This window comes from Pelodiscus sinensis, chromosome 21 (genome assembly GCF_052426305.1).
Source record: "Pelodiscus sinensis isolate ZL-2025 chromosome 21, ASM5242630v1, whole genome shotgun sequence".
Classification (NCBI taxonomy): Eukaryota; Metazoa; Chordata; order Testudines; family Trionychidae; genus Pelodiscus; species Pelodiscus sinensis.
The window spans coordinates 9,867,400-9,889,289 of record NC_143072.1 but is presented as its reverse complement, the minus strand read 5'-3'; the positions used below and the strand labels follow the sequence as shown (position 1 = coordinate 9,889,289).

At 54.0% G+C, this 21,890-nt stretch overlaps 1 protein-coding gene across 4 annotated transcripts in view; it reads right to left on the bottom strand.

The window, feature by feature from the left end:
* The window catches only part of HIP1 (huntingtin interacting protein 1), a 114,644-nt gene that overhangs the window by 26,907 nt on the left and 65,847 nt on the right, over positions 1 to 21,890 (bottom strand). For all 4 annotated transcript variants that reach the window (XR_012897130.2, XM_089772158.1, XM_075905021.2 and 1 more), the window contains exons 2-4: positions 5,455 to 5,518; positions 2,906 to 3,048; positions 2,770 to 2,826 (exon numbers count right to left, since the gene is read on the bottom strand). Coding sequence is in view for 3 of the 4 variants with exons in the window: in XM_089772158.1 (XP_089628284.1) it covers positions 2,770 to 2,826; positions 2,906 to 3,048; positions 5,455 to 5,518 (264 nt within the window). In the remaining variant the exon portion in view is untranslated. The remainder of the gene's footprint in view (positions 1 to 2,769; positions 2,827 to 2,905; positions 3,049 to 5,454; positions 5,519 to 21,890) is intronic.

The window sequence follows — 21,890 nt, the reverse complement described above, 5'->3', positions numbered from 1 at the left end:
CTGCCACTGAAACCAATGGGCGCTCCTCATGTGCAGCGGAGGCTGGATCTGGCCCTGCCTGCATGCTTAGCTTTGGGGGCAGGTGACTCCTCCAGCCTGACAAGTTACAGGTCCCAGCGGGCCCCTTCCTGCACCCGCGGGTCTGTGCTCCCCCGGTTCCAGGGGTTCTACAGCCAGCCAGAGGCACACGGCTCAGACGAACTTACACAGAGATGAGGTGGCTACTGACCTGTTTTTAGTGACAAAGCAACATGCACATGACCAATGCTAATCACGGCAGACAGGGAATGCAGAAAGCCTGCTGCCCAGGGAGGAGGGTGGGAAAGAATTCACAAAGCAAGAAAGAGACATGCCAAATTCTGCCCCTGGCTGAGGAGAGTGGCTGGAGTTGCGTGGGGGTTGGGGAGAGGGAGGGTAAGCAGAAATGTGCTGGAAGCACAGGAAATCTGCTGCCAGATTTATTAGCATAGCAGCCCTGCGATAGCCGGGAAAAACCCAATAAATGAAACCCAGCGAAGAAGAGACTGAACTCACCACAAGACACAACGTTGTGTGTGTGTGTGTGTGTGCGTGCGTGCGCGCGCGCGGGCATGCAAAACTCTGCCTGCACATCCATCTAGGTGTGCACCCTGCCCAGTTACAAATGGGCTTCATTTGCCTTCCTGTCTGAATCCCTTTCATGAGCGCTGCTCAGTTCCAGCTCCCCATTCTGCCCAAACCGTGGTCGGGGAGGGGGTTGCAGCAGAGCCACTGAGAACTACTGTTGTTACTTATTGAACTGTGCTGTCCAGCCCACGGGTGCCCTTGTGGTGACAGGCTTAGCCTATTAGCAGCAAGTGAATTCATCTTTGGCCTGTGGCAAGACTGCTCATCTGCCTGCAACCCATTTCTCCACAGCCTGGCACAGGCCAGCACCCGTTCGAGACGCTGGCACCGTTTTGTGCAGCTAGGGAAATAGTCTGGGTGTTTGCTGGGGTCCGGTGAGATGAACTTCCAACTTTACCTCTCCTGCCACATTGCTCTTATGAAGTTCTTATCCAGCCCCTGCTACTGGAAATGGATCCCCCTGCTCAGCCTGAGGCCGGGCCTGCGCGCTGCAGAGAGGAGCCCGGCTCCATTTAGAATCTCTCCAGGACTCGGAGAGGTTCAAAGCAGGGCTCCTTTCGCCGGGTGTTAGAAAGCCTCCGGGAGATCTGCATGAAACCCCTTGGGCAGCATCTGGGCTTGGTGGAAGAAGCATGGGGCAATGGAAGAGCTACACGAAAATGTTCAACACCCCGTCTCCTTGCATTCTCCTTCCACTTGCTTCCTTCCTTGACCCGTCTCCACAAGGCTACTGAGCCCCCTCCTTACGTTAATATGGGCAAATACAGGCTCCTGGCCACCCCAGCTGCCCTTGTGACAGTGCCACTCCCCATTGCTGTCTAGTACCCCACCTCTGGCTGGGCCCAGCAGCAGGAGTTCTGTTTATATCACGATAAATATTCTTTGTAAAACACTCGGCCCAACACAATCTCTCCGGCTGGGCCCCCTCAGCAAGGCCAGACAGATTTGGCATGCCTAGGCCAAGCCATTCTGGAGCAACGAGCAGCCAGGATTTCAGAAGACCAAGCTGAGCTCCGTTTCCTAGCATCCATGACTTTAAACCACCGGCTGCCCCCTGCTTCCCAGAGTCAGGCCATCCAGAGCACAAGGAGCCAGAGCTGGGCTCTCTTGGGGGAGATGCCAATCAGGCTGACAACGGGAGCCAGCTTCAGCTTGAGCCTGTGCTGCGAGATACAGGCTTCCAGCCACGGCGAGACACGCTCCGGGTAGCCTTCAGGCAGGGGTGCCAAGTACCCAGCAAGCCATTACCAGGGCCTGCTGTTCTGCCTTTACGATGGAGGGGGGAACCTCTGGCCTGTGGCTTGCCTTCACCCAGCCTGTGAGATGAGGCTCCCAGCCTGCATTCGTGCAAACTGGTGCTGGTGATCAAGGTGGCCCTGGGCTCTGCCTGGTAGGCACCCCCCCCATCACTCCCATTGGCCGGAAATCACAGTAGGCACCGCCCCCCATCACTCCCATTGGCCGGGAATTGCAGCAGGCACCGCCCCCCATCACTCCCATTGGCCGGAAACCGCAGTAGGCACCTCCCCCCATCACTCCCATTGGCCAGGAATCGCAGTATAGCAGAGCCTGCAGTCCGGGGTAGCAGCTGGCTCCCCAGGAGTGGGGCTGGTGGGTGGGAGTCTTTGCACACCTGCAGGGCGGAGTGTAAGAGAAACCGATAAGTGTCAGTGTATCGGTTAACTGCTTAAACTCTTACATCCCGGGTATGAACCTCAAACGCCTGCCCCCTCCTGCCCAGGCCCCGCCTCCACACCCCACCTCTGCATCCTTCCTCCCTCCTGTCCAGATCCCACACCCCAGTAGCCCCCTCCTGCACACTGAAACCCTCATTTGTGGCCCTCCCCCACAGCCTAAGGGAGCCCCCAAAAGAGTTAATCCACCCTAGGGGCAAACCCTGAGCCCTGGCACCTCCCCACCCATGTGGCTGGAACCTAACTTGAGGGGAGAGTCTTTTCCTGCTTCTCAGTTGGGGGCCACATCCGTGAGGGCTTTGGTTTTTGGTGGGCGCTTTGCGGGTCTGTGGCTCCCTGCTGATTTTTCTGTGGGCCAGTGGCCCCCGACCCAAACAAGGGTTCCCCACCCGCTTTAAGAAGTACAGCCCAGCATGCAGGCCAGTTGGTGTCCAGCGGGAAGCTCCCCCATGGCCTGCCAGCCACTTACCCACATCCTGCTCATGTCGCTCAGCTCGTTCTTGTTCCTCACCGAATCTTTCAGGACCTGGAAGTGAAATCACGAGGAAATCAGTATCCCTGCTGTGCCCCCTCTCCCGCCGGTGCCCAGACACGCCTGCACCTACGTTTGGGTGTCCATCGCGGAGGAGTTTGTGGAACACGTGGCAGAACTTCCAGCAGAGCACAGCGTTGCTGGAGAGGGGCAGCCGGTTCACGACGGACCAGAAGGTCTGGGCTCCTTTCTCGTGGTGGGTCCCCAGGATGCATGGTGCGAGGCATGCTAAGGAAAGCCAGGGCCTTAGCTCAGAGCATGCAGAAGGGATACAGCGCGGTTTGCTGGCTGCCCCCAAGATGGATCCCAGAGACTGTGAAGGGCTAGAGAGCAAACAGGAGCTCCCATCCTAGGGAGAGGCTCCTACCCACCAAACGAGACAAGCAGCGTGCATCAGCAAAAGGCATAGGGTACCTGACGTGCACAGGCCCTGCTGCAGTGGGGAAAAGAAGCTGGATCCTTTCAGGGCACCAGCCTGTAACATGCTTCCTAACCAAAGCCAGCAAACAGAGCTGCTGGCACCTGTGGCTGCTCTCTATCCTGCTGGAACTGTCCAGAAACCCTCCACCGTAAACACCCCTGCCTCCATCAGCAGGGCCTAATGCCTGGGCCTTCGGAGCCCCAGCCCAGAGCGCTGGGACCCAGCACCAGCTCCTGCCCAGGAGAGGAGCAGAAGGGGAAGGGGAGACGCCCTGCCAGTGGGTTACTCGCTATTTGCTAGAGCAAAGGGACAGGGGGAAGATGACTGAGTTCAATTCCTGGCTCAGGGAGGGATGCTTGGTTTAATGGACCCAGGGGGTGCTGCGGAGAGGACAGCCAGTCTGGAAGGCAGTCTGGCTGCAGGGATGACGTGTGCTAGACCAAGGACTGAAATTCCATCCCACCCTGCCTCGTGTGCCGTGGTGCACAGGGGAGCGGACACTTACTGCTCTAGTTGGACGGGGCTGAGGCCTGGCTCAGGAATAAGGGCTTTGCAATGCACAGACACAGAAGCAGCGACGAGTGGAAAAGGCGAGGCTTGAACTCACCTCCCGGACACCAGCCTTATCTGCACTCCCCCACTGTCAGGCTGCCTTGCAGGGAGGTGGCCCTAGATCTCATGGCCCATACACCTGAGGAGGTGGGAATGCACTCAGTGCCTGAGAGTGATCTGCCTACAGGCCATTGCGTGAGGCCAGTGCAGGGCTGGTTCCTACAGAGCCCTGCTGTGAGGGGAAGCAGAACGGCCACGCTAAGTCTTGCTATGGGCTGGGAAGGGGATGGGCGGCAGCAGGCAGCTAGCTGCATCAAGAAGCTAACAGCCAAGAGGGCTGCAGTGGGGCTCTCTCTGGGGCCTGGGATGGCCCACACTAGCAGCTTTCCCATTTCAAGCAGGCCTGAGATGAAAAGCAAAGGGCCTGCATCAATCCCTGCAGAAAGCCAGCCTGGGAACAGCCCCCAACAGATATCCCACCAACTTAGCAATCAAGGGGGCTGCTGCTTTGAGACCCTGGAGTGTTTCTCTGCAAGCAGGTGGAATGAGGGTAGCAGCTCCCAGTCTGCCTGTTGAGCTCCCCACACACCAGACAGACTCGCTGCAGCCCAGAGCTCAAGCCTCAGCCAGGCAGCAAGAACTTCAAATGGCTGGCATGGCCCGTTCTCTTCTTCCTCCCCCAGTGAGAGGCCCCAAAGCACGGCCTCAGGTCTGGGGAAACATCATCCCAAGGGGGTTCAAGCCAAACAGTCTCTCCTTCCAGTGCCACCCACATTCCCTCCAGAGAACCCAGGGAGATCCCCCTATGCATACACTGGGGCTGACCACAAGAGCACCAGGAGAATTAGGCCTTTCAGGTCTGTCCCTGAGCCCAGGCTGGTCTGGGGTCCTGGTGTCTCCAGCTGGGGAAACAGCCCCCCAGTCCCAGCACTACCGGGTATTGCTCCTCCTGAGCCCTTCCAAGCTTCGAGAGCAATGGCCCAGGAGGTACAGCTCCAGATCTCAGGTCCCACCAGTCTCCAGCTCCCCAGCCTGGCCCAGCCCTGGATGAGGCAGAGGCAGTGGAAGAACATCCCCCGGGTTCAAAAAGCCAAACGCTCCCTGCAGAGTGCACCAACACGGAGCTGCACTTGCTGCACACTGCTGGCTCGCTGCCAGCGGCAGAGCTGCCAGAACACACATTCCTCTCCAGCGGGATCTTAACCAGCCAGCCCTGCGTCGCTCAGGCTATGTGCACCTGGTACTTGCAGTGCACTAAAGCCCGTTCGGGAGGAGGGAGCCAGCGAGGAACGACACCACTCGCCCACTGCTTGCAGCTGCAGCCCCGCCGCGTGGCTGGGCCTTTCCACGCCAACCGTTCCCACCACTGCTGCTCCCGGGCGCCGCCAGGCAGAGAGCAAGGTGCAGCACCACCCTGAGTCGCTCCCACCACCCTTCCTGGCCCACTAGGGCCATTCCGTCCACCCCTCCCCCGGCTGGGCAGAGAGGTCCCGGGGGCATTCAGCCTTTTCCCTCCAGTCAGGAGAGGGGATCCCCAAGGGGCTCTTGCTGGGATAGCTGGTCTCTGCCTGCTTCCACAGTGGCACCTCCACCTGGCCTCAGCCTCTCTCCACTCGCGCTTGTCGTGCGGCCAGCTCTGAAAAGGATATTTCTGGCGTGTTTCTCCTTGACAGCCACTTCCTGTGTGTTAATGGCCTTATTGATGCTGACGGTCTGGAAAGAGAAGAGGGGTGTGCGCATTAGTGGCCAGGGTCACAGGCGGAGTCAAATCCTCCCACCACCACGTACCCAGCTCTCTTTGCTTCCTGACCTATTGGAGGCTGGTATTGACCCAGGCGCCTGTCTCTGGACAGCGCTGCCCTCCCCTGCCAGCTGGACTTGCTGATTCCCGAATGCATTCCTGGGAGCTGCCATGCTCAGCCGATGCCAGGATTCATTTACTCAGCACAATAACCATTCAATTAAGCAGGGACCACAAACAATCCCCCCCGCCCCGCCCCACACACACACCTGCCCCTCTGCAGTGAGGAAAAGGCCAAGTGAAACAAAGCCAGAGTCAGACCCAAGGTAGGGCTGGGAGTGCCAAAGGCAGAGGGCAGCTGCCCAGGGTCCAGTCCTGGTGGGGCACACAGGAAACCGGCCCTTGGATCCCCTGGCGCACGTGGGAGGAGGTGGCTATAGCTCTAGCGCTGGCAAAGTAGGCTTCAAAGGCAAATCGGGGTCACGGAGCCCAGGACAGGGACGAAGGGGAGTTCCAGGACAGGCCACATTTTGTCCATCAGTTCCTGGGAACGAGGCAAGGCAGGAACCGCCCCGTGAACCTTTCCCAAAGAGGGGGAGCCAAGAGGGCTGCAGTCATGCAGCTTCCATCCAGGCCTGCACAGGGAAGCAATAAACTCCCAAACCACTGGGCCAAGCCCCCTCCCCCGCTGCTGGGGGGCACAAGGGAAGGAGAGGGGACAGCAGCAGGAGGGGCCCTCTGTCTGACTGACACCCCTCTCCGGACCCGCCATGCAACTTGTGGCTTGGCTCACAGCCTGCTAGGTGCCTGGGCTTCCAAATCAATCAAGTCCCTGCCCCTGCCGACAAAACCGAGCCAGGAAAGTGCTCTGGCAGCCCAGCTCAACAGGGGCCGAGATAGCCCCAGTGCCGGAGACTGCCTCAGGATGGACTCCCCCGCAGGAGTAGGGCTCCCACTGCTCCCTCCTGACAGCGTTCGGAGAGTTAATGCGAGTTCCTCCTTCCTGCTTTCACCCTCTCAGGGGTCTGGATGGGTTCTCCCCTGCGCACTTACACCCTTCCCACCTTTCCCCACGCTGGGACTTGTCCCTAATCCACTTGGCCTCCAGAGCCCAGAGCTCAACTCCCCACTGGGCACATCACTGCTGTCCCCTCGCTGCGGCAGGAAGGGCACTGCTACTTTGAAGTACCTCCCCCCCCCCATTGGATAGAGGCAGCAAAAGTGTGTGGAGGAAATCGACTATCCGATAAGCATTTACTAAAAGACTAGTCGATAACATCCCTAGTGCAGAGTTCACTCCAGCCTGGAGGTGCCCACCCTAAGCTCACCTTCTGCTCTCCATGACGCACTAGGCTAGCTCAGCCTAGGCAGGGCAGACCTGTCCCCAAGACAGATGACCACAGAGACCACCACCGAGCTGTGGTAGTGAACCAGGGAGTCAATATGTCCCAGGGACCCTCATCCCCCGACACGCTGCTGATTAACAATGTGGCCATGCACGGGCTGTTTCCCCTCTCTGTGTCTATTTCCAATGCCCTGACCTCTCTCTCAGGATGCTGTGAAGTTCGTGCCCAGGCTACGCAGCAAAGCTGCACTGGATTTAATTAAATCCATTTCAAAGCTACTCAAACTGATTTCACCATTTTCACACAGGGACTTGCACTGATTTAACTAAACCAATTTAGAAACCCACTTAGTTAAATTGGAGTCACTGGTGTGCAGTCCAGCAGGGCACTTGTAAGCTGCAGCATGCCAGAGAGATGTGACTGCAGAGGGCATAGTACATTAGTGGGCTCAGCACACTCAGGAGATAATTACTTACTCAAGCCAGTTGAAGTGGTGGGACCAATTCCCTCCTAATACCTGCTGTACTTACAGGCAGACTGTTACTGACACCCTCTGTCTCAGGACAGCCCCACGGTGGCTCCCTCACACTGCAAACACCACTAGCAAGGAGGGTAGCAGAAGAGAGCACCCAGAGGGCTGTTGTAGTTACACACTGCACGACAAAGCAGGGCCACATGCTGCTATGGCAAACATCTCTCTGCCCTTGCAGCAGTCTAGCTTTGACAGGTACCAAAGCCTCCAGTTTCACCCCCAGATCACAATTACTCTAATACTGCAAAGGTGTCCTTTGAAGGTTGAAACCCCCCATCCACCCACTGTGCAAAGGTTCCTGCCCTCGTGTCTCATGCAAGGCACGCACAGATGAACTGTGGCTCATCAGGACCTCTCAGCACAGGAAGAAAACTGAGCCAGCCTGGGAGAAAGGTGCTTCGGATTTTTAAGGTGCAGATGCATCGATTTTGAGACTGGAAGAGACTCTAGAGAATCTCCTCCGACCTCCTGTGGAACACAGTCACAGTATCACCCAATGCCCCAGCGCGATTCACTGTCCAGTTTTTCAGGGTGCCTTTAAACCTGCAGCGCTTCTGAGGCTTGGCCAGCCATTCGGAAGTCCTTCAGAGGCACATGCCCGGGTCGAGATGCCTGCCTGCCCTCTGCTCCATGGTCCCTGTTCTCTTCTACCTCCCCTCCTGGGCTCCACAGCCTCGCCACCCACCCCTCCCTTGAGCACCTTTCAGAGCAGCTCAGCGCTTACACCTGCGCCACACTGAGCTCCCTTTGGAGCAGTTCCATGGACAGGTGATGGGAGGGAACTAGTCAGCACAGGAACTCCCAAACTGGAGCACACCAGAGCTCCCCCCAGCTCAGTACCCAGCAGCACCAGATGCTTTAGAGGATGCTGAAAGAAGCCCTGCAGTGGACAACTGCGGAAGAGCCTGGCTATTGGGGAAATTCTCGGCTCGTGCTCAGTGATGTCCTGAGGCACAAGAACACAGGGTAGCAGCTGGAGCCAAGTGAAACCTTCAAAACACCATTTGCCCCGTTCCCGCAGCTCATTGCCATTGCATCGAGAAAGCAGCGACATGCAGGAACCACACAGTGGGAGGGATGAACCATGCAGCTTCGGATGGGGTCTCCGGCACTGGTCCAAGGGGCACACAGATCCAGCTTGCACAGCTCACTGCCTGCCCTCTAACACAAGCAGCAGGCTTTGAGGGTTTGCCTTGAGCAGCCAAAGGCTTCATGTGCTGGCACGATCCTGCAGCAACCCTGGTCAGTGCCTGGGAAATCGCAACCTGGCTGTTCCAGCCTCGCAAGCGCTGTTTGTATTGGCTTTTTCAAAGCACTGCGATGAATGAAGAAAATAAAAGAAGCCTCACAAAGGAAGGAAGCCAGCAGTTAGCTCTGACCAGTGGATTGTGAAATCTAAAGCTGTCCAACCAAATCCGAGACAGGCCAGCGAGAGTGGATCAGCTGGTGTTTCCCCAACGTGTGAGGGAAGAAAGCACCCGGGGTTTTGGTTGGGCTAATTCAAATAGCCAGACCAGGACCTTTAACCAAGTGTGTGACCATCAGACTGTGCATTCATTCCAAGCGCTGAGCCACCCTAAATCCATTTCGGCACCTACTCGAATGGCCAGACTCCCAAAAGGGAGAACCTGCACCTCCCACCAAGTCCCAAATGTCCCTCAGGAAGAGGAGGCTGCTTAACCGCAGAGGGCAGTGTGATAAAAAGGCAGGCAGTTGTAGATGGGAGTGAAATATTCACAGAGAAGGCAGAGCCTAGGACCTGTAGGGTGGGGTAGGGAGCTACTCCACTAACTCAAATAAGGCTGAACAGATTTTCTTCACACAAACATTTCAGACCAGTCATCAAGGACCTGAAAATGCCGAGCTTAGACAGAGTAAAATCTCAACTCTGCTTGCAGCATTCAGATCTTGCTGTTGCCAACTAGCTTTTAAGCAAAAGTTCTGTGCCAGAACACCCCTCCCCAATTCTGCCACCTAATCCGACGGGGACGCAATGAGCCAGGGCTGCCTGGAGCCTTAGCATCTAGGGTACCATACACTGCTCTCTGAGCCCGTGGGATTCAATGTCCCACCTCTACACAGCACACAAGCAGCAGTGACAGGAGCCCCTGATGCTGCTGCCTGATTGAGGCTTCAAGCGCAGTGGAGACAGTATCCCATTGAAACGGCCTTGCTGAAAGGGACTCAGTGCAGCTGTGGTTTGTGCTCCCTGGCTGTGTGTAGCAGCAAGTGAAAGCCAGGGAGCCCGGGGCACAGGGAGCCTCCTTTTCTCGCCTCCAAGAGGCGTGCTCTTTCCCAGAAGGCGAAGGAAGAATGTGCATGGGACTCAGAATTCGGAAGGCCAGGAGCTTCCTGGACTGCAAAGGGCTGGGCCCTTTCAGCGCCACTGAAAGAGAAGCATTGTGAAGCACTTCCTGCTCCAGCAGCTCTGTCTGAGGCTGGTTCCGGAGAGGCAATTATCAGCAGCAACACACGGGAAAGCATGCTTTATCCCAGCAGCTCCTCCCACATCCCCCCCAAAGGGCAAGGCAGCCAAAGAAATGCTGAGTGTATTCCTGCGGGAAGCAGGGCACTAAATGCAGGCAGAGTTCTGCAGCCACACACCCAGGAAGTCTCTTGGCCAATCCCCGAGTCCACAGACCAGCCCTGATGACCTCTCCAGGCTTCTGATATGTGGAGAAAAAGAGTGTGGTGGTGGCGGGAAAGCAGCACCTCCCAAATGCAGTGTTCCCTCTAAGCTGAGACCAGCCCAGCTCCACAGGTGACTGATCAGCCCCACCCAGTCTGCCCTGAGCCTCCGCTGCCCTGCAGCTTAGCAGGAACACTCCCTAAATGCCTCCGTCTTGCACCTTGCTAAGGCCCCTCAGCCCTCTGTTCCTAAAGCATGACAACTGTCCTCGGTCCAATTTGGAAGCTAAATTCCAAGATAAAAATTCCAGGGCTGGTTCCCACTGGGTTTTCCGGTTAAGAAAGAATTTTCTTTAAAGGAAGATCCCCTAACATCAACAAGCTAGGGAAGACAATGCAGAACGGGCAGCTCCCCCCCCTCTCGTGTGCCCAATTCACAGCCACAAGGAAACAAGTGGAAGTTCACAGCTTTTCAGAGCCTTCTGACAGAGCACCTGGAGAGGAAGCCTTGGGGAACCAGGGGCCTCTAAAGTGACTCCTCGCTTCAGAGGGGATAATGCAAACTGACAGCGCTGGAGTTTGCACACAGCCGGATCAGCCTTTGTTATTTTGTATCGATCATCTCACCTCCAGAGACCTTATTTCAGGGCAAGAGCGAGACAATCTGGTGCAGACCAGGCAAAGGCCTTCAGTCTGAGAAAGAGACGGCAGACCAGCATCGGCAGAAGCAGTCATGTAAGGCAACGAAAAGCCAGTAGAACCTTCACCTTCAGGTGAAGCTAAGCCTAGAGACATACCTGGCCTCTGCCTTTAATAAGCGAAGGACTCCAGAGGGTTGACGCATTGGGCTTTATACATGCTGCTCTTTTCAGTCAGGCTGTGGCTACATTTGCTCTCACTGCAGTGGTCTCCTGTACGCACCGTGGGTTCCTCATTCAGCAAAGCAACCCAATTCAATGCCAATTCAAAACCACTGGATGTAACTAGTGTTCATCATGTCTCAGCACTTCCCCCTGGACTCGTTACATCCTCCGAGAGTTCCTAAGCCAAAGGGTCCCTAACTGCCAAAGGCTTCAGGACTGGACAATGTGCGTGGCATTTGCAGTCGAAGGCAGAGGGGCTGGAGCTGCTAGCTGTGGAGCAGGCAGAAGGGGCAACTCAAAGGGATGTAGTGCAAGGACAGCACCATGCTCACAGCTAGCATGCGTGGTACACATCTAGCCCTAGTGATTAGTGCTGCAAAACTAAGTCCAAAAGGGCTAAGGTATCTCACAGCAGATCGTGTTCAGTCTGAAAAACCAAATAACCCTCCTCTCCCTGCCTTTCGGCCAGCTCCCTGACTGATAGGCCCTCAGCCAGCCAGCCAGGGTAAGGACTTTTCCGCTGCAAGCAACTCCACTGGAAAGAACAGGTGGCTATTTCAGGCACTCCCAGGCAGGAGTTTAAACCCTCCCCCCCCCCCCCGAGTAGAGCCTTTCCCTGAAGCTGAAGAAGAGATGCCTGCTCCATTGCCTTAGTTTTAGGCAGTGGCAGAAAGGTACCTTGGTATGTTCACTGATGAACAGCTCCTCTAGTTGCCTCCCTTCACAGCCACTGGTTCCACTCTGGGAGAGTTCCCTGCCTAGCTCTGTTGACCAGGGAGCTCCTGGTTCACTTTAATCCTGTCCTACTTGCTAGAAGATGCTTCGCTCTCCAAGGCAGCTGTGTGTGTGTCAGGCTGGGCTCCCTGGGGAGAGCATCTCTCCTGACCAGGCTGTTAAAGACTAGACATGAATGCAGAGGAGCATTTGTGCTGGCTTCTGGGAAGCCCACCCGTTCTCAGTGCCCACAGGCCTCTAAGAACTGGGATGGCCCTGGAGCATCTCACAACCTGGGATGTTTACAACAAGACCGTGTGGACAGGAACCCTGGCACAGCTGGCTGAAACCGTAGTCAGCCTTGGGACAGCCAGCAAGGGGGGAATCTGGAAGCGAAAGGTCTGTTCCCTACAGCAGGGGGTTGCCTGAGAGCGCCAGCCAATCGGGTGCTATCAGCTCCTCTGCAGGGAGCAGCTTTCATAAGCACTGCATGCCTCCTGCTTTTCTGAAGGAGAGATGTTCCACATCAGTTCCTCTTTTCAAGCAATGAGGCAAGCAACTCAGACACCCTGAAAGGGAAGAGAGAGTAGAACGCTTATCAGCCCATGTGACTCAGACTCCATTTTGCAACAAGCCTAATAACTGTGCCAAAGGACAGGGTTACAACATAGTTAAGAGCTGTAATGGAATCAAAACTTTACAGCATCCCCATAACTGGGTTCCAGGCTGGTGTGAGTTCACAGCTAGGCTCAGAACACAGCAGGGCTTTTAACTGTATTCTGCCTCAGTCCAGAGCTAGTGTTGACACAAGACCCTGATTCTGTTGTACATGGAGTGTACAGTAATTACTCGTTTAACACGTGCCCGCGTAACACATTTTCACAATAGCACAATTTTTTTAGGGAACGTTTTTTGAATAACCGTCCCTGAAATAAGATGAAAATAATCAAGTGGCAGACTACTTCGTGCAGAGGTATAAGCTGGTGAAAACAGTGGTAATACGCATGAGTGGATGAATTCACGTGGTCACAATGCTTCTCCACTCACTCGTGTTTATTTTTGTGTTTTAACAAACTGCAGCAACTTGTGTTGCTAGTTATCTAATGCTGATGTTGACAACCCAGCACCAACAAAAAACTGATTTTGCCACCACCACCTGAAACGCAACCTCCACCTTCTCCATTATTTTTAATGGGAAAATTAACCCCGCATAGCACATTTTCGCTTAGCACAAACATTTTCAGAAACGCATCTATAGTGTTAAATGAGGAATTACTGTACACGGGGCCTCAGTGTGCTAGCGGCAGAAACAATAGCTCTGACAGCTGCAGATACACCTGACGCAGAGGAATGAGCAGCCAGTGTAGACATCACCAGCAATGTAGACATTCCAGGCACGACACCACAGGAAACAGGGTAGGAAATATTTTGCCTAAGAATCCTTAGAGCCGTGGTCCCCAACACGGTGCCTGCGGGGACCTTTGGCGGCGCCCGCGAAGTGCTCAGGGCTGGCCTGGCCCGGGGCGCACGGCGCTTGGGGGGGGGGGGGGAGAGCGCTAGCGCCGGCCCTGGCCCCGGGTGCGCGGCGCTTGGGGGTGGGGGGAAGAGCGCCAGCCCCGGGCGCGCGGCGCTTGAGGAGAGAGCGCCGGCCCCCGGAATGCAGCTATGGGGGGGCCCCGCCCCCCGGGCGCCCGGCAGGCGAACGGCCACGCCCCCTGGCGCCCGGCAACCCCAAATGGTTGGGGACCACTGCCTTAGAGCCTGGGTTGCCAAAGCATTTGCTTCCTGTCCACTTCATTAGCGGTGTTGAAGGAAGTGTGCAAAAGCAGCCCTCTCCCTCTTGGTGTAAGTCGCTTTGGCTGTGGTTTATTTGACAACCTCAGGCCCTCCCCCTGGATTTCAAAAGAGCGTCTGCAATGACTTTTGGGAATCAGCCTTGAGGCATTTAATGTTGGACACAAAAATGAAGGCTTCAGAATTAGCAGACAATAATTTTGGCCTATGAGATGTTCCCTGTTCCCCAGCCCAGAGCGATTCCCAGCCAGCACCCAACAGGAGGTAAAAACATAGTGGCCAATGCCTGAAACCAGCCTTACATACAGGTCACATGGAAGATACACACATGCAAATCAACTGTCACAGCAGGATGGAGTCGGACATTACGGCAGCAAGGTCAAAATAGATCTGTCTCCATCACAGGAAATATACTCAGGGTGATCATAATAGCTTTATGCCATGAGTGAACTACAAGCAGGAGCAAAGCAATGCAGAATTGCAGCTGGAGTTCTAAAACACACTCCCTCTCCGCCTCCTCCTCCTCCCCCCCCCCCCCCCCCACCAGGCACAATCCCACAGAAATTACAAGTTTAGTATACTTTGAATTGCAAATCTCCTATTAGGCAAAGAACTGCTGTGGTCCAGCCAGTGGCTGCACAGAGACTTCTCAGGTCTCCTTTCAGTCCAAAAAGGAAATAAACATCGACTATGAAATCCTGCACCATCACAACCGATTTGGAAACACTAAGTTCCAGGATAAATCCTCTTAGTAATGTTCCTCATTTCTCCTTAATTCTGTTCTAAAAAAGGCTTGCTAAAGGTTATGCAAACTCCCAGAAAACATTTTCAAACAAGCTGCATGGCACACAATAGTATTAGGGACCCCCATAGGCGTGCGCAGCACATTTCATTAGGGTGTGCACCCAAAGAATTTATTTTAAATGTACTTTGACCCCCATTGGCCACAGCTCTGGAGGTAACACTCTCGGGGCAAGATGGACACATGACCAGAAGTAAAAGGTGTCATGTGACCCCCCCCTCTAAGGAATTTTCCCACCATCCTCCTACCAATAGGGATTAGTTTGCCCCCTCAAGCCCCCCTCATGGAACTATCCTGCAATTGCACTAACCCAATGTGTGTGACATTAACTCGGGGGCGGAGAGGCTGGGGGAAGCGTTCTCTCTCTGAGTTTCCTCCCATGAGCAGAATGAATTTTGTGTTGTGCACTAGTACTGAGTTCATGTGGCTTGTTTGGTTGTGCCACTGTGGTACCCAACTTATTAATAAATATCTTATAAACCTTTACCTTTCATCTCTGCTGCCAAGTCTCCCCTTGCTCCATCAGCTCCCCTGGTGCCTGCTGCCCCCCAATCCCTCACCCTCCTCTGCTGTCCTGACTCCTGCCCTTCTCACTGCCCTCAGCCTTCCTGAGACCTGCCCTCCTCCACCAGCCCTTCTCTCTCCCCTGTGCCCACTCCTCCAGTAGCCCCACTCTGATCATGTGAGCTACCCCTCCTCATCCCTTCTCCTAATACCTCCCTCTACACACCTGCCCTGCCTCTCTCCTCTGGTGCTGGTTCCTCCCCTGCAAGTGTCTGCCCTTCTGCTTCACCCCCAGAATCCCATGCCACCTACACCTTCCCTTACTCCTGCACCCTCCTGGTGTCTCCCCCTTCCCTCACTGCCCCTGCCCCCTTTTTTCCTGATGCTCACCCCCTCACTACCCTCTGCTCTCACACGTCTTGCTCCATCCCTGCCTTCTTCACGCCCACCCCTTCTTTCAAGCCTTCTCCCAGCACCTCCCCCTCCCCCTCTACCCCCAATGCCTTTCCCCTCTCCTCTCCTAGCATCACCCTGTCCCCCCTCCGACTGACACCTCCCCTCCTGCCCTTTTCCTCATTGTCTCCACTTGGCCCCCTGGCATTTGTGTCTCCTCTACCCTGTCCCTTGGTGCCTTCCCCTTTCTTCTCCTGACCTGCTCTCCTCCCCTCAGCACAAGCCCCTTCCTCTCTCACCCCTGCCACCTATTTTCCCCGTTCCCCTCCCCTCTCCTCCATTACCTTACCTTCGGCTAAGCCGGCTTCTGCCTTCCAGTTTGCAGGGCTGGAGTCAGAGCCGGCCCAAGCTACAGGCCGACCGGGCCCTAGCCCGGGGCGCCTCACTTTAAGGGATGCCGCGTGGTGCTGCCGTGCTGGGCGGGGCCAAGGATGAAGCTGGGGGGCCCTGGGCGCAGAAGGGGCACCACGCGGTGCTGCTGGGCCGGGTGGGGCCGGGGATGGGGCTGAGGACGAAGACGGGGCGCTGCGCAGTGCTGCCGGGATGGGCGGTGCTGGGGCCAAGGGCGGGGCTGGGGCCCTGGGCGCAGAAAGGGTGCCGTGCGGTGCTGCTGGGCCAGGTGGGGCCCAGGGCACAGAAGGGGTGCCGCACGGTGCTGCTGGGCCGGGTGGGCCCGGGGTGCAAAAATGGCTCGGGCTGGCATCTGTGGTCGGGCCCCAGCTGCTTCCGCCACGCAAGCGCTCTCTCTGCCCCAAAGTGCCCCGTAGATGTCCTCGGGGAAAGTGAGGGGCTGCGGCTCCCGTCTAAAATCCCCCTCCTCCTCCAGAAGCCACTAGCCAGCCCAAGACATTAGGGTGTGCCTGGGCACATCCGGCACACCCCGTGAGCACGCCTATGGGGACCCCACTGAAGCCAAGTCATGAGAAAGATCCAGTTCCACAGGAGGTCCCTTTAAACTGATCATCTGTGAAGTAAAAGGAGGCAACTCAGTTCAGCGATAGCTACACCGTCACCTCTCTCTAATCACACAAGTAAGGTGGGTCATTGCTCTCCCTCACCTCGCACAAGTAAGGGCAGGAGTGTGTGTAGCTCTCGCTTTATTCAGGTGTAAAGGACAACTTCTCCGATTTCACTTTTCTCTTTAAATAGGCTTTTCCCAATAAACAGCAACGCAAAATCACATATACACATCCAGGCTGCTGTCCAAGTTAATAGAGTCTCCAAAATGGTTTTCCTCCACTAACGGGTGCAAAACCAGGCTGGCTAAATCTCATACTGATTTAACACCATGCTGGGGAGTGGCGGGCTCTTTTGGCAATAAGGGGATGCACTCCTGCATTCTTCAGGAAGCAGAGGCACTGTGCTCTGCCTGCAGTTCTCTCCTCAAAGGAACGTCAGAGCAGAGCACAAGAGCCCTCAGCAGCACAGCCACAATGACCTTATACAGTAGCAACAAAAAGAGCACAGCCCTGGATTTGTACACAATGTGAGCGGAAAGGAAATGGAGAAAGGAGCATGCAGCCAGAGCAGACCACAGAGGCAGGTGGCATGCACAGTGGCCGTCTGCAGATGAAGAATAACCCACAACCTTCCAATTAAGTTGTAACAATTACTCCCCAAGAAGAGTCAGCAATAGAAAGGGACATAAAAAGGTGCCATTCTTTCCTGGCCGTTGGTCCCCAAGTCACAGCCACAGGATGAATTTGGAAACAAACAAACAACAACAAAAAAACCTTTCTTCTAGGCCCTTCCCAGAACCCAATCTCTGTGCACTGGAGAAGGCATAATGAGAAGCCACGCACTGTACATCTTCATAATATGATCGTCCTTGCCTGCTCAATCAGCAATGAAAGTTACTACTGCTGCCTTACAAATAATCAGCATTAGGCTTCAGAGTGAACACCCTCATTCAGATGAGCAAGGCACTCACATGACCCTCAGAGCTACAGTTTCAGGCTGCCTGCAGTCTCAAGTAGCTATTACTGCATCAGGTGACGCTTGGCTCACAATTTGAATCTACTTCACACCCGAAAAGCCTGAAGATGCAAATGAAAACTGATCTTTTGGAGAACAAAAGTGGCATCCTCCAAAAGAGCCCCAGCACTGAGCGGTTATGGGCGTCCCCATTTCAGCCACGGTCCCAGCATTCCAAGCTCCAGGGACAGCTGGCACACTGTCTGATTAAGGGAAGAATGCTAATGCTACTAGCGGTATCAGCTCTTGTTGCTAGAAGAGCTTAGGAGCGAGGAGAAAGAGGCAAATCAAGGACTGAGAGGATAGGAATGGAGAAGCGAGATAAGCGCCTCCTGTCAGTCAAGCAGAGCTGCCTACACAGCAGAAGTTAGGGGCAACAGAGGAGGGAACAGCGACGAGGGGTCCTGTGGCACCTTATAGACTAACTGAAGTGTAGGAGCATAAGCTTTCGTGGGCAAAGACCCACTTTGTCAGATGCACGAAAGCTTATGCTCCTACACTTCAGTTAGTCTATAAGGTGCCACAGGACCCCTCGTCGCTTTTGCAGATTCAGACTAACACGGCTACCCCTCTGATAGAGGAGGGAACAGGTCATCTGACAGATATTTGGGCTTTTACCCTTCCATTGGCTGCTGTGTTTTTCCCACGGGTGGCAGGATGTCCAGCTCAGTTAGATTTCTGAAAGGATTCCTGACAGGCCAGAGCTGGGCAAGATGCGATCTGGGGGCCGGATCTGGCCCACCTCACACTTTGATCCAACTCACCGGCTGCATCTGGCTGCTTTCTTTTTACAGCCTACTGCCTGTGCCACCAAATTTCCACGGAGTGGCTCGGGCAGCAGGATCCTATTTAAATGGCTCTCAGTCGTGGCACTACCTGTCAGGGGCCAGAGCAGTGAGCCCTTTAAATCGCTGCAGTAATCCCAGACAGCTACCAGGCAACGCAGCAGCGGTGGGGCCGGGAGATGTGAGCCCTTTGTTGTGTTTTTAATTGAATGACCACAGAAACTAGTCTCCAGCTCCACCCCTTTACCCAGGCTCCACCTTTTCCAGGGATGTAGCCAGCCTGTGACCACATAGCAAAATTCATTAAGTGGCTCCCATGTGAAAATTATTGCCCACCCCTGTGATAGGCAGACATGCACGGGGGGCTTGTGTACTAGGAAGGGCAGGGCATTAGTGCCAATCAGCATTCCCAACAGGCAATCCCAATTTATCCACAGTGACTCAGCAACCAGGGGGTACCTGGGAAGGGTGGAGTTGCTGTTCGTGCTTCTGCTTCATTCCATTTGGGGCAGCGGGCTCCCCAAACCAGGAGCAAGTGTTGGAAAATATGCAGTGGGGGGTTCAAAGGACTGCTGGGCAGATTCACTCGGGGCAAATCCGCACTCTCCATGGGTGTGCATGCCTGTCTCGAAAACAGGGCTTCACAGAATCTCAAAAACAAGCAGAGAGGTGGGCATAGTAACTGTGACATGTGCAGCCATTGCACCTTCACAGAAAGACCTCCAAACAAACCACTGAGTGGGCCCAGCCAGAGCTACCCAGGCAGATAACAAGCGATGAGATGATATTGTAGAGTGCAGAGAAAATATTTCTGATCTCATGCTGCTTGGGAAGAGATTGACTTCTAAGATTAATCATTTTTCACCTACCAACCATCACCACACGTCTTAATGCAAAAGCCAAAGCAAGAGGTGAGAACCACCAAATGTGAAATGGAGCTGTTCTCCCAGCACATAGACGGTTATAAAGATGATCACCGTGAAAGTCCCTCTAAGGAGGATGTGAAGCTTCTATACTGGGGCAATCAATAGGCAGACAACTGGCCAAATCCGGACCACCAGACACTTTTGAATGAACTGCAAAATTATTTTATTTACTTACTCTCATTACTGTTATTGCAGTGTGAAATGTGTCTGTGGCGTTTGGACCCTGCCTGGATCTTGACAAAAAATAATTGACTCCTCCTGTGTTACACTATGAGGAATATTGAGTGGTTTGTGCCTGGGACTGGGCATCAGGAAAGGAATAGGAAATTTCTGCATACACTGCCTCTGCCTACATACATGTTTAGGCTTTGGCCATGAGCCAGAGAATAATCAAGAGCCACCCAAAAAGTAGTAAGCAACACATCTCTCTCCCCCACTCCTCCTTTTAGGAATTCTAGAAAGACCCTCCCCTCTAATCATGTCACATTATTACTCACTCCGCAATGCCTAATCTTAGTAGCACTCAAGAGTGTAGATCTGCAGAGGCAAAGCATTCGGGGAGCTCCAGGTTCTGGTAAGTAACCTGGACTGGACTGAATGGAGGGACGGCACCATAAAAACTGAAAGGACAAGATTTTGAGAGGGAGAGTAATGCCTGACTGTGTCCAATGCCGCAAAGAGGTCCAGGAAAATGAGGATGAAGGAAAGGCCCTGAAATTTTGGCTAGGCAAAGCTCACTGGTCCTTAGTGAGAGGAGTTTTGGTGGAGGGTGGTAGGACAGAAGTCAGGAGGGCATACAGAGTGTAAGAGAACTCAAAGCGATGGTGGCTATCAGAGTACTCAGTGAATTGAGAAGTGATGGAAGAGAAAGGAGATGTCTGACAGATAATAAAAGATGGACACTAGATCCTAAAAAGTCTGAATACACAATTTAATGCACTGTGACCATCTCTGAACCAAAATGGCTAGCGCCATTAGATTTCTCAAATGCCACAAACAATTTAAGCACTTACTTAAACATTTGGATTCCATCCTATAAATAAACATCCTTATTCCAGTTTATGGAATTTGGCTTCTGTTGGTGCATCATGAGGGTTAGGAAAAAAGTTTGGAGGCAAAGCAGATTGATTTAGGTGGGATTTTGTGGCCACAAAAAAGGAAAAAGTTTAAGATGAAGTCACAGAGGCATCATGTCCTTGTTAACAACTGTTTAGGTCTCTAGGGAATTTCAGCCAACAGGGCTGAGATGTCATTGACAGTGCAGCTTAAGTAAGAGCCACTAGAAATGCCAGCTGAGCTGGTCTAGAGCAGCACACGGAGATGGGACGAGGATGGCTTTAGATCCTCCCTTGTGCCAGTCAAGTTCTGAAGTTCTTGATGGGGCTGATGTGCCACCTTGTATAAAGCAGAGGAGCCCGGGAATGCTTTATAAAGAAGCTGAGTAATGAGATGATGAATAAATATATAGCAATCACTTTACAAACTTTCCCTCGTGGACACAAGAAGCCGGAGCAATCAGAACGGAAGCATGGCAAGCTGCAAGCACAGCAAGATGGACCCTGGTGGTGCCAGAGATCATCCCAAGCCTCGCGGAAATAAAAAGCAATCAAGAAAAAAACTAGGATCAAGCAAGTAACAGGATCAACATTTTAAAGAATGGACAAATCTTGGGAATATCTCCTCTTCAAACTGGAAGATACCCCAAACAGAACTTTCCCATCTATGCAGAGAACTGATCCGCCTAAGAACCCACAGAGCAAGCAGCTTAGTGAAGAGACTTCTGCTTAGGTGAAATATCAGGGTCATGAAAGGCGATTGGGATCTGAAGATGAACACAGAGCCACTGCACAAGGCTAGCAGGTCCATGACCAGCTCGTGGGTCCCTTGTTGAATCTTCCTCAGGACATTGGGAAGGGAAGGGGGAAAGCTGCATTGCCTGTGAAAATATGCAAGTTCAGATTCCTGCTTACTCCAGAGCAGAACCAACCTCCTTACAGCCCTGCATCTTCTAGGTGAAGAGGAACAAGCATGTGTCCCTGCATACTAAGGGTGTAATGGTGTAACCATTCAAACAGTTAACCAATAAGCACGAGCTCATCAGTTACAGTAACAGTTACACGCTGGCTCCCGGCCCTGTATCAGTGCCTGTGGGGCAGTAGCTGGCTCCATGGGAGTGGGTCCAAGATCAGGAGCTAGGAGATGGCTGCTGCCCTGCCCTGATGCCTCTGCATCAGCGGCAGCCACACAGGATGGCAGTTGGCTTTCTGGGAGGGGGGCAGCAGGTGGGAGCCGGTGCATGCTGGGAGCCAGCATAGGCTGCAACACCCAGGCAGCACCTGGCTCCCCAGGAGTGGGGTGGCTAGTGGAAGCTGGTGTGCGCGGAGCCAGCTTAAAAGCTGATTTCTGGCATACACCAGCACCCCATGCTGCAGACTCTGCATTAAAAGTTTTATACTGCAGAGCCTGCAGCATCCAACCATGCAACTGCTAAGATTTTTAACAGTTACCTAGTTAACCACTTTTAGAACCTCTACTGCATACCTTCTATCATCTTCCCAACAAGGGTAACCTCAAAAGAACATGAGATGGGAGGAAGGAGAGCTCCAGCGCCACATATTCCATGGGCCACAAGCTTTGTAAGGGAGCTAACAGGTGGTCACTGGTGAAAAAGAACATGACGGTCATGCAGAGTTGGGAGCTTTCCAGCCGGAAGCACTCGAGAAGCAGAGGGGTCCACCTGCACTACAAATAAAGCACATTTCTTACTGCAACTTCACTCCTTGTGCCCACTGAACAAAGCCAGGCTCAAAGAAGCTGGCGCTCTCAACCAGAGAATACAAGCTCAGACAGAAGGCACTTTCCTACAGTCCAAATGCCCCTAGTTGGGAAACAAGTAGGGCTCGGGTCCAGAGACTGAGTGGAACCCTGCAGAAGGTCTGTGTGCACAAGGCTGCCAATGGAAAACCCAGCAAATTATCTGTTCAGAAAGCACCTCAGAAAGCAGAGAACCCAGACTCTTTAGA